Below are 18,326 nucleotides of genomic sequence, written 5' to 3' on the forward strand. Positions count from 1 at the left end.
ACTTGCCCAAGGTCACACAGCAGACAAATGGTGGTGCTGGGATTAGAACCCATGACCTTCTGACTCTTAGGCCCGTGCCCTATCCACTCAAGGAGTCAGGTGGGAGATCCGAGCTCTGGACCCAGACCTGACCCTGGCAAATCACTTTAACTCCCTGACTTCGGTTTTCTCGTCTAATAGGGAGAATAACTGATGCCCCTCCACTCAAATTCAAGGTGCTAAGGAATGAAAATTCAAATCCCTCGGGAGCAGCTGGAAAACTGGGAACCCCCCTGCCGTCCCCATCCCCTGCTTTCTCCGTCCCAGACTCGGGGTCCCGCCCGCAGGTAGAATCACTCTGCTCTGGACTGTAAACTCACTGTGGGCAGGGAATGTGTCTGTTTATTATTTTGTACTCTCCCAAGCACTTAGTACAGTGCTTCGCACACAGTAAGCTCTCAGTAAATATGACTGAATGAATCGGCGACCGCTTCAGTGATTAAAAATCACATTAAGTGAACAGGAACCGCACATATTTTCTGGAGAGAAAAAGGAGGCAGAGGCAGAAGCAATCATGGTGGCGAGTTCGGAGAAGAGATTAAGGCCATCTTCCCCCAAGCCCTTTGGCCCCTCCAGTTGCCCGAGACTCAGCTCTGATGGGACAGCAGGACGCTTGGAGAAATGGGGCACCGGTGGCCCTTCCGGCCACCCGCCCCAGGGTTCAGGGTGAACCCAGGGATTTGTGGAAGAGGCAATCCCCTGTATTCAGTGCTGGGCACATAGTAAGCACTTAATAAATACCATTATTATTATTATTCATCTTTTTACCTCCTCCGCGGATCTATAAATTCCAGTCAGGCCCGCTTTCAGCTGGCACTAAGTCCCGACCCTTCCTGCCCACGCCTCGTTAGGAGGCCTTCGACCCTGTGAGCCCGTTATTGGGTAGGGACCGCCTCTACATGTTGCCAACTTTGACTTCCCAAGCGCTTAGTACAGTGCTCTGCACACAGTAAGCGCTCAATAAATACGATTGAATGAATGAGGCTTTGCCCATCCCCTCCGGGGTGGTCGGGGGCCCGGGCAGAGAGCTGTTCCTGGCCCCAGTGGCCAAGGAGGCTACTCCACAGTCCTGGACCATGGGAAGACCGATTTGTACTTCCCAAGCGCTTAGTACAGTGCTCTGCACACAGTAAGTGCTCAATAAATACGACTGAATGAATGAAGATCAGGTCAGAATAATTCAACCTGGGGGATGGGGATGGCGAAAATTTGTGGGGAGAGCAAAGGGGGTCCGGGCCCCAGTCTCCACCCCTTCTTCCCACCCTGGGTTGCCCACCAGGGCCGGGGCAAGCCAGGGTGAGGTGCCCTAGATATCCCACCCTGCTGGGCTGCTGCTTTAAAACTCACACCTAGTGCTTAGCCTGCCTCCGCCAACCGGGTCCAAAGTCACAAGGAGGTGGGGGAGGAGGCAACCCGGCAATGTCTGCTTTCAGGGTCAAACTTCAAGTCTCTATCTTTCTAGTGGCCCAGGTTGGGCAGGGAGCCAGGGCAAGCTACCGGGAAGCTGTCTCAGAGGCAGGGGAAGGGGATGAAAAGGACAATTTGGTTCTGAAAACAACTGGCCAGGGGTGGGAGGAGACATCCCAAACAGCTGGGCGAAAACCCCAAAGGGCGTTTATGGGTTCACAAACTCACCTCCTCCACGAAGCCTTTCTAGATTAATCTCACCTTACTCCATTCATTCATTCGATCGTATTTATTGAGCGCTTACTGTGTGCAGAGCACTGGACTAAGCGCTTGGGAAGTACAAGTTACTCCAGACCCCCCAGCTTCCCCCACGGCCCTTCTGCATTCCACTGGACACTTGTGTGTATGTGTGTTGTTTGTGTGTGTGTGCAGTTTCGACTCTGATGCCTCAAGGACTTGGTCTTCATGTTCATGAGAGAAAGAGGGAGAAGAAGAGAGAGAAAGAGAATGTGTAACTATTTTATGCCTCAGGGACCGTGTCTTCATATTCATTTGGGGGAAAGAGCGACAGAGAGAGTTGCTCTGACTATTTTATGCCTCATGGACTTTGGCATCCTACCTGAGAGGGAGAGAGAGAGAGCAGGAGGCAGCAAAAGAGATAGCTGGAGAGAATGTATGTGTGTTGGGGGGGAGGGGGAATGCAATGTCCTCTCTTCCCAAGTGTGGCAGCTAATGGAGGGCAAGACCCATTCATTCAATCGTATTTATTGAACACTTACTGTGTGCAGAGCACTGTACTAAGCGCTTGGGAAGTACAAGTTGGCAACATATAGAGATGGTCCCTACTCAACAGCAGGCTCACAGTCTAGAAGACTGCTAATGACCCCATAAACTGGTTTCTCCTCCCCTTCACCTAGTTTTCCCAAAAAAACATGAGTGGTTCCCCAATGGAAACCATTTGATTTTTTCTCATGAAGATTGGCTTCCTGCAAGGATTTCCAGATGTTCTTCCCATGGGACCCATGTCTTTCCCTGAGTCCGAGCCAGCCCAGGGACCAGTACAGGCAGCCCTAATTTGGAGTGACCCATTAGCCATCGCTAGTGAAGCCCGGGGAGATGTCTGGGACCCAGATCCCCCCAACTCTTCCACTTCAGGGGTCATCCGTAATCAGTGGTATTTATTGAACACTTACTGTGTACACTACGCGCTTCGAGAAATACCCCCAGAGCTCCCTGCAAGAGCACACCTCCCTCCTGCCCTCTCCCATCTCCAAGAGCAACCCCACTCACTGTTAGAGGAAGAAGAAGAGGAGTATCTGGCGCTCCCCGGCCTGGTCCGGCTGAACGGCTGCCTTGGTGCGGCCGCCGTCGCCACCGTCGCCGCCGTCTTCCGGGCCGCGGCTCGGGCCTCCGCCATGGTGGGCTTGCGGCCGGAGCTGTACGACTCCACGCTGCGGCCGGAGAAGCCGGCCCGGGGCGGCGTGGCCTCCGAGTCGCTGGGCACGGTGAATGAGCCGGCCCGTTTCCTGGGCAGGGCGAGGATGTCCAGCCGGGACAACTTCTTGGCTTCGGTGGCCTGCTTGGCCTCGGGCCCCGCCCGCTCGGTCTCCCCGGCTTCGGTGTCCGAGGCGTCACCCAGCCGTGCGCGTCGCAGCTTCGACGCCCGCGTGGGCCGGGGGGCCGAGAGGCTGTTGGAACGGGTGAGGGCTTGCTGCACCTTTTGGACGTTGGCGGACACGCGGCTCTGCTCCTCCCTGGCCGGAGGCTGGGGGCCGGGCCTCCTGCGGGGGGCCGTCCGGGGGTCGGCGGGCTCGGGGGCGCCGGGGCCCCGCTCGTCGTCCGTCAGCTCCTGCGACCCCCGCGGCCCGTTGCTGCGCCTCAGTGGGACACGTCGGATGCCGTCCCCCGAGACCCCCGTCTCGGAAGGCGGGGTCCGGCGCTTCTCCGAGAGCCTCTCGCGGGCACTGGGCCGGGACCCCGGGTCCTGAGCCGCCGGCCCGGGCAGCGGCTTGTCCCGCGGAGGCCCGCTCGCCCCCGGCTGGGGTCGGGGCCCCGGGCCGGCGCCGTCCTTGCCGCTCCGCAGGCTGACGGTGCTGCCCGTGTCCACGTCGGAGTCGCCGGACAGGGAGTCCTCGAGGGGGGCCGGGACCCCGCCCCCCACCTCCGGCTGGGTCTGGGAGAGGATCTTGGCCTCGAGGGCCGCCAGGGCCGTCTCGGTCTCCTTCAGGATGAGGTGGGTGTCCTGCCCGAGGTCCAGGCGGTGGGCCCGAGAAGCCTCCAGGTCTCGGAGGAGTGGGTGGCTGGCCACGTGGGAGGCCCCGCTGCCCGGTGGCTCCTTGGTGAAGCTGTTCTGCCGGGCGAAGTGGGTGGTGGCCACTGTGGTGCCCCTGGAGCCCTGGACACTCGGGCCCAGGTTGGCCTGGAGCGAAACGGGTGTTTTCCCTGATGAGCTGGAGCAGGGGCTGTTTCCACCCCGGGCCAGGGGCTTCCCAGCGCCGTTCACGCTGACGAGACAGCGGGGGGACACCCGCGGCCCCAAGTCCCCGGCCCCTGGCGGGGAGGGTCTCGTGGGGAGCGTCGGGGCCCCACCCTCACCGCCGATGTGCAGAGACGTCGGGGCCGGGTCTCCGCCCGGCCGGCCCAGATTCCCCGGGACACCCGGCGTCCTGGCGGCAGGGGCCGGGCTGGAGCTCCGGCATGCCCAGTCTGGCTCGGCGGTCCTACCCGCCTCCTGGTGAAGCCTGCTCTGCTCAGAGAAGCCATCGTCAGAACGGCTGGCGTCGCTGAGGCTGTCGGGGTCCAGGTCCTCCTGGCCCAGCGGCCTCTCGCCTGGGCTGATGGGCACCTCCGAGGGGGCCGGCCTCCCCGCGTTCCTTCCGGGAACTTGGGCCGGTGGATCCTGGCCGAGGAGCGGGCTTGGGGCTGGGGCCTCTGGCCTGTCACTGGGTGGGAGTTGTGGGAGGAGGCGGCGGATCCTCGAAGGCAGGGCGGGCTCCGGCTCTGGGGCAGGGGGACCTGTGGTGCTTCCTTCCAAAGTAATAATAATGATGGCATTTACTAAGCGCTTACTCTGTGCAAAGCACTGTTCTAAGCGCTGGGGAGGTTACAAGGTGATCAGGTTGTCCCACGGGGGGCTCATAGTCTTAATCCCCGTTTTACAGATGAGGTAACTGAGGCTCAGAGAAGTGAAGTGACTTGCCCAAAGTCACACAATTGACAATTTCCAGAGCCGGGATGTGAACTCATGACCTCTGACTCCAAAGCCTGGGCTCTTTCCACTGAGCCACGCTGCTTCTCAGCAGGGACGGGTAGGATTGAACCCGTCAACCACGACCCTGGCCAGACCACTCCTGGCTCACAGGTAACCCCCAACCCGCGCCTCCATGCACAGTTTGGGGGAGAGGGATACGTGGGGACTTCCGCTGTCCGGACCACCCTCCCACCTGGTCTGCAGAGTCACAGAGGGAGTCAAGCTCCTTCCCCTACCAGTATACAGGGTATTTCCCATGCAAGCATTTAATTAATAATGGTATTTGTTAAGCGCTTACTATGTGCCAAGCACTTTGCGGGGGGTGGGGGTGGGGATTCTGCAGTGTGCACCCCAAAGACCTTTTTTATGGGATTTGTTAACCGCTTACTATGTGCCAGGCTCTATACCAAAGGCTAGGGTGAAGGCAGCATCATCAGGTTGGATACAGTCCATGTCCCACATGAGACTAAGCTTGTCTCTAGATTGTAAGCTCACTGTGGGCAGGGAATGTGTCTGTTTATTGTTATATTGTACTCTCCCGAGCACTCATTCATTCATTCATTCAATCGTATTTATAATAATAATGATGGCATTTATTAAGCGCTTACTATGTGCCAAGCACTGTTCTTAGTGCTGGGATTTATTGAGCACTTACTGTGTGCACAGCACTGTACTAAGTGCTTGGGACTCAGTACAGAGCACACAGTAAGGGCTCAATAAATGTGACTGAATGAATGCCCCTCCCCACTTCAGTCCCTACTTCACTCCGCTGCCCAGATTATCTTTCTACAGAAACGTTCAGGGCATGTCACACCCGCCCCCTTAAAAATCTCCAGGAGTTGCCTATCCACCTCCATATCAAACAAAAACTCCTCATTATTGGCTTTAAAGCTCCCCATCACCTTGCTCCCTCCTAACTCACCTCCCTTCTCTCCTTCTGCATCCCAGCATGCACACTCCACTCCTCTGGTGCTAACCTCCTCGCTGGGCCTCCATCTCACCTTTCTCGTCGCCGACCCCTGGCCCACGTCCTACCTCTGGCCTGGAAAGCCCTCCTTCCTCAGATCTGTCAAACAATCACTTTCCCCTCACTTCAAAGCCCTACTGAAGGTGCACCTCTTCCAAGAGGCCTTCCCAGACTAAGCCCCACTTCTCCTCAGCTCCCACTCCTTTCCGCAACAACATGACTCGCTCCCTTTACTCTTCGCCTGTCTCCCCGCCCCACAGCACTTATGTATATATCTATAATTCTATTTATGTATATTGATGCCTGCTTACTTGTTTTGATGTCTGTCTAACCCCTCCAACCTGTGAGCCCATTGTGGGCAGGGATTGTTTCTCTTTATTGCAGTATTGTACTTTTCAAGCGCTTAGTACAGTGCTCTGCACACAATAAGAGCTCAAGAAATATGACTGGATGAATGAACGGGGCTAACAGACTTAATTCCCATTTTACAGATGGCGTAACTGTGGCACAGAGAAGTACAGCAACTTACCCAAGGTCACAAAGAAGACAGTGGTGGAGGCAGGATTAGAACCTAGATCCTTCCACTTCCCAGGCCCGGGCTCTATCCACCAGGCTACGCTGCTTTTTTTTCCCCATGGTCTAGCCAGAGCAGGGGTGCAGTGTAACTACCGGGAGGACTCTTGCCACCATTCTCTGTGCTCCAAGTTGTTCCCCTGACGGATGCCCACACCCAATGTGGGCCAGAGGTCGGGTTTTAATGTGATTTTCCTGTAGCTCCCCTGGCCCAGGGACTGGCTTGCTGTGGGCCCTTACTCACGTTCAGAGACAGAAACGGGAGTCCCAGGTGGGAAGTCCCCAGGCACGAAACTGGCTCTCTCGCCCCATCGGATCCCTCACCCGGACCCTGGGGGTGGAGGAGGATGGCAGGGGGTGGGGGACTCCCTCTCTCTTTCTCACCCTGGGGTGTCCCAACCCTCAGACGGGCCTCAAAGGTGTCAGAGTGTGCGCATAGTGTGTGGGTGTTGTTTCCTCCCTGCTGGGCAGGCCAGCCGTCCAGCAACCCCCACCTTTGTCAGATAGGGTGGCTGTCAGGAAGCTAGGGACTCACCTGGTTCCGCCCCGCTACCGGACTGATGCATCTCATAGAGCAGGCCGGCCGGTCCCGGTTCCGCATAGCTGTCCGCCAGGCTGGCCCACCTGGACACCCACTTCTGACTACCCGGGGAGCCGGACGTTGGTAGGACCTGTCGGGGCGGGTGAGAGGAGAGAGACAAGTGATTTCCATTCAGTGTGCCAGGGCTGGGACCACCCCCAGGCTGACTGTCGAATAATAATAATAATTATGGTGCTTGTTAAGCGCTTACTACATGCCAAGCACTGTTCTAGGCTCTGGGGTAGATACAAGTTAATCGGGCTGGATATAGTGCCTGCCCCACATGGGGCTCACACATGAGGGAACTGAGGCACAGAGAAGTGAAGTGACTTGTCCAAGGTCACAGAGCAGGCATGCGGCGGAGCCGGGATTGGAGCCCACGAACTCCCAGGCCCGTGCTGTATCCACTAAGCCACGCTGCTCTCCAGGAAGGAAACCACAATCCCCCACCTCCCAAGGCTGATGGGGAGGTGGTCCCAACTTGGGGACTGTGAGCGGATGCCAGAAGGGAGGAGGGGGCCGGGCCTGGCCAGGCTTCGGAAGCTGACGGCCGAGCCCCAGGATGTGGGATCGGGGTGGCAGGAGGGTGATGCCCCCTCCCCACCAAGAACTGAAGCACTGAAGCACTCTGGGGCCCCAGTACCTGAGGGTCTGTCACCGGGGGGCTGCCCCCAGCCCGGCCACCGAAGTCCTGCATCAGCGCCGTTTTAGGGTACCCGCCGGCCTCGGGCGAGCAAGCGCCCTCCCTCTCCCCGCGGATGATGGGCCGGAAGGCCGCGGCTGTGATCCTGGAGAAGTCGGGAGACTCGAACACCCCAAACACCTGTGCGTGGGGGGAGATTCCTGAGCTCGGCCTCACGGTGAGCGGGCCGGGTCCAGACACGGCAAACTGGGGCCTCGGGCTTTCCCCGCCTCGGCCCCCCGGGGATCCTCCTTCCCCACTGATAGTGGTGTCCTGGATCCGTCTCTGGGCCCTTGCCCTGACCCCACGACCGAGACCTCGACAGCCCCCGCCTCACCTGGGCCCGGCCCACATGGTTTCCCCCAAAACCACGGGGTGCGAAGTCACCCTGCCCGGCCCCTTGTCCGTGACCCCAGGTGGAGAGGAGCCACCGTCCTCCCTGGGGCTGGTGGGATACCAGCCCCAGGCCTCACCTGGTCGATCATCTTCCGCGCGTCCTCCACCTCCTTGTCCTGAGTCTCCGTCTCAATGGTGTAGGTCCCAGCGTCGCTCAGGCTGTCGTCCTCGTCCTGCTTGCGCGCCTTGGCCAGCTTGGGGTCGGAGGCGGCCGGCGTGGGAGGGGGGGCCTCGGGGGGAAGGGGTTCGGCAGGGGGAAACGGGGCTCCCCCGGCGCGGGGGATGGACGGCCTCTCCCCAGCCGGTTGATTGACCCGAGCGGCCTCCCGGAGGTACTCGGCGGCAAACTCCTGGGCGGCCCGGGACCGACGGCCGACGCTGCCGTAGGGCTTGGCCGGTGGCCGGGACCAGCCGCAGCTCTGACGCTCCTCCGTCTTCTCCCGTTTGAGGGACGTGGCCCGCTGCGGGGCAGGGGCATGGCCGGCCGGGGCCGGTGGCCGGCGGCGGTCAGGCCTGGCCCTGGGCTCCGGATCGCCCGGGCCGGAGGGGCCGTTGTGCGTGAAGGACTGCGAGCGTTTCTTGCGGGGCGTGTCATCGTCAAAGAACTCGATGACGAAGGCCTGCTGGTTGTGGAGCAGCTCCTGGGGGTCCCGCCGGATCTGCCGCTGCCGCCGGGCCTGCTGGTCAGCCGCCCCCGGGGCCCCAGCCTCACGGCCCACCCCTGCCTCATCTTTCTCCGCCTTCGGGGCCACCGGGTCCTCCGAGTCGCTTTGTGTTCCGTCCTCGTGCCGATGGCCTGGCGGGGGTGGTGTGAGAGGATAGAGGTAATAGGACACATTGAGGGACACAGGGAGGGTGCCTCTCGCCCCTGGGGCTCACTCTGTCCCCCATCTACTCGCCAAACCTCACCCCTCTCCGCAATTCACAACTCTTCCACCAATTCCCCTCTTCCAGGAAGCCTTCACACAGCAGGTCTGCCTGTGTGTGGGTGTGTCTCTCTCCCTCAGACACACGCAAACGCACACTCACAATCCCACACCACCCTCCCTCCCACCCTCTACCACGTTGGAGGGTTACTGCCTCCTCCTTCAAACCGACAGACCACTACTCTCCCCACCTTCAAAGTCTTCCTAAAACCACATCTCCAAGGAGACTTCCCTGTCTAGGTCTTCATTTTTACATTCTTTCATTCATTCGATCGTATTTATTGAGCGCTTACTGTGTGCACAGCACTGTGCTAAGCGCTTGGGAAGTACAAGTTGGCAACACATAGAGATGGTCCCTACCCAACAGTGGGCTCACAGTCTAGAAGGGGGAGACAGACAACAAAACATATTAAGAAAATAAGTAGAATAAATATGTACAAGTAAAATAAATAGAGTAATAAATGCATACAAACATATATACATATATACAGGTGCAGTGGGGAAGGGAAGGAGGTAAGGCGGGGGGGGGATGGAGAGGGGGAGGAGGGGGAAAGGAAGGAAAGGGCTCAGTCTAGGAGCCCCAGAATGGGATTTGGAAAATGGGGATTTTTCCAACTCCCTTTCCTTTCTGCATCACCTATGCTCTCAGATCTGTACCCCATAAGCACTTGCTATTCACCCCAAGCCCAGCCTCACACCACTTACGTGCCATTATTATTATTATATTATATTATTATATACCTATATTCTTCCATTTCTCCTATCCATAACTTTTTTTAAGGTCTACTTACCCCACTAGATTGCGAGCTCCTTGTGGGCAAGGCTCATGTCTACCACTGTATTTTCCCAAGTGCTTAGTACAGTGCTCTGCGCACAGTAAGTGCTCAATAGATATCACTGACTGACGCCATTTCGATTGTATTTTACTCTCCCAAGTGCCTAGTTCAGTGCTCTGTCACTAATCGCTCAATAGCATTGACGGATACCACCTAGAACCCAACGACCTGAGTTCTATTTCCGGCTCCACCACTTATCTGCTGTGTGGCCTTGGGCAAGTGTGCCCCGGTGATCTCATCTGTAAAATGGGTATTGATAATAATAATGATGGTATTTCTTCAGTGCTATGTGCCAGGCACTGTTCTAAGCTGATGAACTTGTATCTACCCCAGAGCTTAGAACAGATACAGATTCATCAGGTTGTCCCACATAGGACTCACAGTCTTAATCCCCATTTTGCAGAGGAGGAAACTGAAGCACAGAGAAGGTAAGTGACTTGCCCCAAGTCACATAGCAGATGAGTGGCGGAGGCAGAATTAGAACCCACGTCCTCTGACTCCCAAGCTCATGCTCTTTCCACTAAGCCACGCTGCTTTCCCTTAAGATTGTGAACACAATGTGGGACATGGACTGTGTCCAACCTCATTAGGTTGCATGTACCCCAGCGCTTAGTACAGTGCCCGGATCATAGAAAGCGCTGAACAAATACCATAGAAAAACAAAAAAACAAAATAACCTAACTCGATTGCACTGCATTCTCTCAAGTGCTTAGTACAGTGTTTTGCACATGGCAAGCACTCAGTAAATATCACGGATTGACTGACTGAGTCCTGCAGTCTTATCCACCTATTGCTTGGCTCTGGCCCTTGTGAGGCATGTCCGTCTGTTGGTTGGCAAGAGTCAATTAGTTATATTTATTGAGTATTTAATTCATTCATTCATTCAATCGTATTTATTGAGCGCTTACTGTGTGCAGAGCACTGCACTAAGCGCTTGGGAAGTACAAGTTGGCAACATAGAGAGACGGTCCCTACCCAACAGTGGGCTCACAGTCTAGAAGCACTGCACTAAGCACTTGGGAGAGTACAATACAACAATAAACAGACACACTGCCAGCCCACAACGAGCTTCTATGTTGGTGTGAGCGAGCCGCCCCTCCTTCCTCCTTCCTCCTTCCACCCGGCCGGACAGCCACGCCGCGGGCAGGGACCAGGCCTCCTCCGCACGTTTTCGGCCCCCGGGGTGGGGGGAACCCCGGCGGGCTCTCACCTTTGAGCGTCTTGGCGTGGATGGGGAGGTCGCTCTTGGTGCTGTAGCCATCCTCCCCGGGAGTGGGCCTCCGCAGCAGACTGGGATCGTTTTGCACCAACCAGTCGGCCACCTTGCTCTCGGCGGACACCACCTCCGCGTGCACGTGGGCGGACGCGGCCTCCCGGCCTGGAGGCCGCCTCTGCCGCAGCGAGAACTTGGTCACGTGGTCTTTGATCTTCACCTTGCCCGGGCTGCCGTCGTCGAACTCGATGGTGAAGGAAGCGTGGCTCTGCACCGCGGGGGCCGCCCCGTCCTTGGTGGGGATCTCATGGACCCGCGCCTCCGGAGGCGGCTGGGACTCCTTCGTGGGGATCTCGAAGTAGCTGGGCTCCCGGCGCAACGCGTACAGGGCCGAGGCCGGGTCATCCCGGTAGCCCGGCACGTTGCCGTTGATCTCGTCACCCGGTGGCACCTCCTTGATTCTCTCTACAGACGCAGAACGGGGAGAAAAGGTCTAGATTCGCCCCGCGGGCCACAGCCCCCCGCCCCTCTGGACTCGGCAGGTCGGTTACGACTGCATCGTGAGCTTCTCTTGGGCAAGAAAGGTGCTGTTGGCTTCTGTTGTTACTTTCCCAAGCCCTCACTTTGTTCCTCTGGGCCTCAGTTTCCTCAGCTGGGAAATGTGAACCTGTTCTCCCTGCCCCTTAAACTGGAAGGCCTGAGTGGGCAGGGCCTGGGTCTGACCTGACTTTATATCTACCCAAGAGCTCAGCACAGTGCTTGCCACATAGAAAGCACAAACAAAATATCCCACTTATTATTATTTGCCTTCAGGAGGTGCCCGGTAAATACCCGTGACAGGCTGTTAATAAAATCCCCATTTTCGATGGGTACAAGTTAGGCATCTTAAACCCAGAACTCGCCCCCCCGGCTCACAGCCACGGTGGCTCTTTCAGTCGGTGGCCGACCGTGGGCTGCCAGGTTCCTTGGGGCCAGCAAGGGGAGTCACCCCGCTGCCTGTTGCACTGGGGTGCCATCTCTGGAATGCCGTTATCTCTCCTCTTTCAGTATGAACCAAGCCACCCCCAAGAGACACTTGGGGGGGAGCCTGGAAATGAAAGCTCTCCCCAAGGGCCGGCTGCCCAGGAGCGCGGGGCAGTGCCTCCGTCAATCCAACCCCCCCACCTCTCCGGGCCTACCTGGGTATGGGTCATCGGGCCGCCGGCCCTCCTGCCCGTCCAGCTTGCTGTTGGCCTCATCCTCGCCCCACCAGGAGGGTTGCCCATAAAGCGGGGTGCGGTATGGCGGTGCCATCTCTGCAGAGGGAAAGAGGCAAGTCCTGACCCCCTCCCTCCTGCCTGGATGAGCCCAGAACCCCGTACTGGCCAGCTCTCGCCTCAGTTGCCCACTTTCTTCACGGCCTTTCTGCTCTCAATTGCCAGCAGCAGGGCGACTTGGGGTGCGTTATCCAAGCAGGCCCCATGGCTTCATCTCTCCACCCTCAATCAATCAGCAGCAGGGCATTATCCAGGCAGGTCCCATGGCTTCAACCCACCTGCTCCCCCGCACTATCCCTAGAGGGTGGGCAGGGAAGAGAGGATTAGACTCCCAAAAGCCCTTATCCTACTTCAGGACATAGGATGTTCTTGGGGAGGAGGCACAGGACCCGGCTGGGATGAGGTAAGAGAAGCAGCGTGGCCCAGTGGAAAGAGCCCAGGCTGGGGAGCCAGAGGTCGTGGGTTCTAATCCCGGCTCAACCACTTGTCGGCTGTGTGACCTTAGGCAAGCCACTTCACTTCTCTGGGCCTCAGTTCCCTCATCTGTAAAATGGGGATGAAGACTGGGAGCCCCACGTGGGATAACCTGATTACCTTGTATCTACCCCAGTGCTTAGAACAGTGCTTGGCACATAATAAATGCTTAACAAATACCAACATTATTATTATTATCTATGAACGTTCATTATCTGCATCTCTCAATTATCCACATCCTTCACTAGCTCACCTCACGGAGGCTGGGTTGAGAAAAATGGCTGCAGAGATACTGTAGTATTGTACTCTCCCACTTGACCTTGGATTTTGCACCCTTTATTCACCCTTCCCTAAGCACCATGGCACTTAAGTATATATCAATCAAGGGTATGTACTGAGCCCTTACAATGTGCAGAGCATTCATTCATTCAATTGTATTTATTAAGTGTTCAGTGTACTAAGTGGTTGGGGAAGTACAACAGAATTAGCAGACACATTCCCTGCCCATAACGAGCTTATATGTCTGTAACGTATTTATATTAATGTCTGTCTCCTCCTCTATATTGGAAGCTCATTGTGGGCAGGGACCGTGTCTACTTGTACTTTCCAAGCGCTTAGTACAGTGCTCTGCACACAGTAAGCACTCAAAAAATACAACTGAATGAATGAATACCAAATATTGTACTCTCCCAAGCACTTAGTACAGTGCTCTGCCTTTGGCAGATGCTCGTTAAAAACAACCGATTTATTGATTCTATAGAATTTATTAATTCTATATGTTGCCAACTTGTACTTCCCAAGTGCTTAGTACAGTGTTCTTCACACAGTAAGCGCTCAATAAATATGATTGAATGAATGACCCCAAGCACTTATTACAATGGTCTGTACACAGTTAAAAGCTCCAATAAATACAATTGATTGATTAATATATGTATATGTTTGTACATACTTATTACTCTATTTATCTTACTTGTACATATCTATTTTATTTAATTTTGTTAGTATGTTTGGTTTTGTTCTCTGTCCCCCCCCCTTCTAGACTGTGAGCCCGCTGTTGGGTAGGGACTGTCTCTATGTGTTGCCGACTTGTACTTCCCAAGTGCTTAGTACAGTGTTCTGCACATAGTAAGCGCTCAATAAATATGATTGATTGATTAATCCCAAGCACTTATTACAGTGCTCCGCTCACAGTAAGCACTCACTAAATGACACTGATTGACTGATGCTATGAGAAGTCGGGCTCCTCCTGGATGATGGCCACCCCAGGGTGGGAGGAGCTGGCCAGAGGCATCACAACGTCACCCGGAGAGTGATATCGTAGGCCAAAGCCATGTGCTCCCCTGCAGTTCATCTGCAGGATTCAGTCACCTGAGCAGCCTAGAGGGTGGCCTTCGTGTGGGACAGCTTCGTGGCTACCCCGATCAGTAGGCCCGACTCTGGGTGGGCCAGAGTTGGCTGACTCCCACCGCCCCCCAGCTTGGGCAGAGGGCTCCCCCCGTTCTGATGGGGAGTCCGCTCACTGGACTGATCGGTTGGGTATGGGTGGAGCAGGTTGGAGGGGCAAGACGGGGCGGGAGTTTCCCCAGAGATCCCTGGCTTAGGGTAGAGAAGGGAAATCACCTCCGCCTCTGCCCCCAGGTGAACTGGCACACCCTTCTGTGGCTGGATTGGTGACCCCCGCCCCTCTGGATTGCTTTGGTGTCTGTCGGGACGACCCAGCCCCGGCCGGGCAGGACGCAGAGGGTGTGGGATCGCCACGTGTGGCAGGCCGGCACGGCCTCTCACCTGGCCAGAATGGACACCGTGAAGGTGTTTTCTTCTTGGGCGGTTGTCACCCCGGTGGGTTGGGTCCCAGCCCTCCCCGCACTCTCCATCGGGTTCCCGGGAGGCCTGGACAAAGAGGGCTGGACCGTGAGGATCCCCAGCCCACCAGAACCGGGCCCGGACACAGAGGGCTGGATCCAGGATGGCCCCAGCACCATGACTTGTACTTCCCAAGCGCTTAGTACAGTGCTCTGCACACAGTAAGCGCTCAATAAATACAATTGATGATGATGACACCAGGACCGCGACAGGAACGAGCATTCTCTGTGTTTGAGTCACAGAGCATGGAGGCAGAGGGGTGCAGAGAGGTGGGGGGTTGGCAGGCTGCCCCAGGAGATCCTTAACTAATTAAGGTGCAAAGGGGATGGGGGACATTTGACTTCCAGTGGGTTAAGAGTCGTAGTCTCTGGGTCCTCTAAAGTGGTAAAGGAAACTGCTGCTCTCCCCAAATCAAGCAGAGGTTGAGCTCAGGGGCCAATCAATCAATCAATGATATTTATTGAGCACTTACTATGTACAGAGCACTGTACTAAGTGCTTGAGAGAGTACAATATCACAGAATTAGCATTATCATTATTTTTATGGTATTTGTTAAGCGCTTACTAGGTGCCAGGCACAGTACTAAGCACTGGGGTGGATACAAGATGTCTGTTTATTTGTATTGATGACTGTCTCCCCCGCTCCGGACTGTGAACTTGTTCTGGGAAGGGACTGTCACTCTTTATTGTTGTATTGTACTTTCCCAAGCACTTAGTACACTGATCTGCACACAGTAAGTGCTTAATAAATACGATTGAATGAATGAAGCAAATTGGGTTGGACACAGTCCCTGTCCCAAGTGGGACTCACAGTCTCAATCCCCATTTTACAGATGAGGGAACTGAAGTGCAATGAGAAGTGAAAGGACTTGCCCAAGGTCACACAGCAGACAAATGGCAGATCCGGGATTCGAACCCATGATTTTCTGGCTCCCAGACCTGTGCTGAGAGCATAGAAATTGGAAGTCAGGAAACCTGCATTGGAATCCCAACTCTACCCCTAAACTGCTGTGTGCTCTCAGTTACGGTATTTAACCTCTCTGGGCCACAGTATCTTCAGGTGCAAAATGGGGTTAATTAATAATACCTGCCTCTTCCCACTTCACCGGAAAGGTCAGTGATGAGGAAGTGCTTTGGGGGAATTTGAGCTCTCTCTACATTCAAGAGAAGAATTATTATTATTCTCCGCATTTTCATTATTACCACTGGTAATAATCACAAGCATCACAAGACTGTAACCTCATTGTGGGTAGGGTATGTGTCTACTAACTCTATTGCCCAATAATAATAATAATAATAGTAATAATGGCATTTATTAAGCGCTTACTATGTGCAAAGCACTGTTCTAAGCGCTGGGGAGGTTACAAGGTGATCAGGTTGTCCCATGGGGGGGCTCACAGTCTTAATCCCCATTTTACAGATGAGGGAACTGAGGCCCAGAGAAGTTACGTGACTTGCCCAAGGTCACACAGCAGACGTGGTGGAGCCGGGATTTGAACCCATGACGTCTGACTCCAAAGCCCGTGCTCTTCCACTGAGCCATGCTGCTTCTCACCCAACTGCTTGGTACATTGCTCTGCATACAGTAAGTGCTCAATATATACCATTGATTGATTAATTAGAGCTCCTGGCTCGAGAACAGGAACCTGAGGGGTCAGAACGAAGGGCATCTTGTTCATTTCCTCTGTCTCTGGGAAGTTGGGTACTTTTACTAACCCCCAATGGGTGGGGCCTGTGCCACTTAAACAGGTCTCTGGGCTGGAGTTTTACATTCCCCTCGGCCCCTGGCTCCGATGGTTCACAACCTTCCCCGGAGACAATGTCGCCGTGCCCCCACTGACCCTGGGATCTCCCTTCCTGCAGCTTCGAGCCATTTCCAGTGGGAGTTAGAGAAGCATCATGGCCTAGTGGACAGAGCCCGCGCCTGGGAGTTCGAAGGACTCTGGGTTCTAATCCTGGCTCTGCCACCTGTCTGCTGGGTGATCTTGGGCAAGTCACTTCGCTTCTCTGGGCCTCGGTTACCTCGTCTGTAAATTGGGGATTAAGACCGGGAGTCCCACATGGAACAGGGACTGTGACCAACCCGATTTGCTTGTATCCACCTCAGCGCTTAGAACTGTGCCTGGTACTTACTAAGTGCTTAACAAATACCACAATTATTATTTTGAAGTTGTTCTGTGCCCCAGTTTCCTTCCCAAACTGTCGCTGCTCACTCCTCCATCCCAACACGGCTGCCCTCAGTGGTCTCTTCTCCAGGCTCCGCCAGGCCCGCTCCCCTTTCCCAGACCTGCCCTCCTGAGTCTTCCTCAGCCACCCAATAGGCCTGACCCCAATTTTTCATTAGGGAGGAGTGGCGGCGGGATGTGTGTGTGTGTGTGTGTGTCTCATTACATGTTGCCAACTTGTACTTCCCAAGCGCTTAGTACAGTGCTCTGCACACAGTAAGCACTCAATAAATACAATTGAATGAATGACTGTGGGACAGAGACTCTGTCCAACCTAATTAACTTGTACATACCCCAGTGCTTCCAACAGGGTTTGACACATAGTAACCACTCTATAAATACCACTTAAAAAAAAGAAAAGAAGGGGGTGCATTCTGAGCAGGTGTCCCCAGTGCCACCGTAGCCGGGGCAGCTCACCCACATGGCCCCCCTGCCAGAAGGCAGGGCAAGCATCAGCTGTACCACCCCCCTTGATCCCTGGAGCACTGAACAAGTTCCTGGGGCAGCCCCAGAAGGTGAGAAATCCCAGTAAGTGACGGGGACCCACCTTTGGGATAGGCTTGTCTATACCACCTGTCCACCAACAGGACAGAGTATCCCACAGCCTCAGGACAGAAGGACTGAAGTTCCAGCCACCCTGGGGGCATTCAGGACCACCGTGTGTTTCCCCCGCCTGCCCAAGATAATAATAACAATAATAATAATAATAATGGTATTTGTTAAGCACTTACTATGTTCCAGGCACTGTACTAAGAGCTGGCGTGGATATAAGCTAATCAGGTTAGACCCAGTCCCTGTCTCAAGTGGGGCTCACAGTCTCAATCCCTATTTTACAGATGAGGTAACTGAGGCAGAGAGAATTGAAGTGACTCGCTCAGGGTCACACAGCAGACAAGTGGCAGAGGTGGAATTAGAATTCATTATCTCCTGACTCCACTCTCTCCACTATGCTCTCCACTATGCCACGCTGCTTCTCAAGGATCAAAAGCACTCTAAGCTCTCTTCTCTTCTCAGTCAAGACTTTGGAGAAATCATTTCTTACTGCACCCTGTCCACCTACCAGCCACCATAAACCCGAGTAACCCCTGGCCCGTCCGTCACCCTGGGAGGACCTGCTCTGGTCATATATTAAGTGGGAAGCGATGGGCTCACTGCCAGTTGGGACTAAGCAATTAACTAATTCCATTTCCATGGAATTTAATTTTCCCCAAAACTCTGATGCCCTGGATTAGCAGGTGCCAAGTCTCAACCATTTAACTCTTGAACACAGCAAGGTGGGATAAAAAATAGCCTAAATGTGGCATCCCATTTTAATGATCCCCGGGGACTCCTAGATCTGGGTGTGTTGATCTGAAATTTGGTTTTACTGACACAGAGGCGGTGTAGGGACACCCCGACAGACAGATCCGCCTTTTAGTATCCTTGAAGAGGAAGTGTCAGGAGTGGACTTCATTCCTCCCTGCCCATTACCCCCAGGGTTAAAACAGCTGCTGTCTGACCAAAGAGCTCAAAGCGCTTGCACGTTCACTAGTTTCCTTGTCCTCCCACCAGATCTGAGAGAGGGAAAACCTCCATACTGTACAGATGGGGACACCGAGGCCCAGAGAGGACGCGAGACTGCCAGAAGTCACAGAGTAGTG

At 55.1% G+C, this 18,326-nt stretch overlaps 1 protein-coding gene across 4 annotated transcripts in view; it reads right to left on the reverse strand.

Annotated features, from left to right (window-relative positions):
- Positions 1 to 18,326, reverse strand: part of CEP170B (centrosomal protein 170B) — an 86,036-nt gene that overhangs the window by 15,106 nt on the left and 52,604 nt on the right. For all 4 annotated transcript variants that reach the window (XM_038766952.1, XM_038766871.1, XM_038766796.1 and 1 more), the window contains exons 7-12: positions 12,048 to 12,164; positions 10,867 to 11,334; positions 7,972 to 8,690; positions 7,460 to 7,639; positions 6,772 to 6,907; positions 2,737 to 4,473 (exon numbers count right to left, since the gene is read on the reverse strand). In XM_038766952.1, the coding sequence (XP_038622880.1) occupies positions 2,737 to 4,473; positions 6,772 to 6,907; positions 7,460 to 7,639; positions 7,972 to 8,690; positions 10,867 to 11,334; positions 12,048 to 12,164 (3,357 nt within the window). The remainder of the gene's footprint in view (positions 1 to 2,736; positions 4,474 to 6,771; positions 6,908 to 7,459; positions 7,640 to 7,971; positions 8,691 to 10,866; positions 11,335 to 12,047; positions 12,165 to 18,326) is intronic.

The sequence above is a fragment of the Tachyglossus aculeatus genome, chromosome 1, assembly GCF_015852505.1.
Source record: "Tachyglossus aculeatus isolate mTacAcu1 chromosome 1, mTacAcu1.pri, whole genome shotgun sequence".
NCBI classification, from domain to species: Eukaryota; Metazoa; Chordata; class Mammalia; order Monotremata; family Tachyglossidae; genus Tachyglossus; species Tachyglossus aculeatus.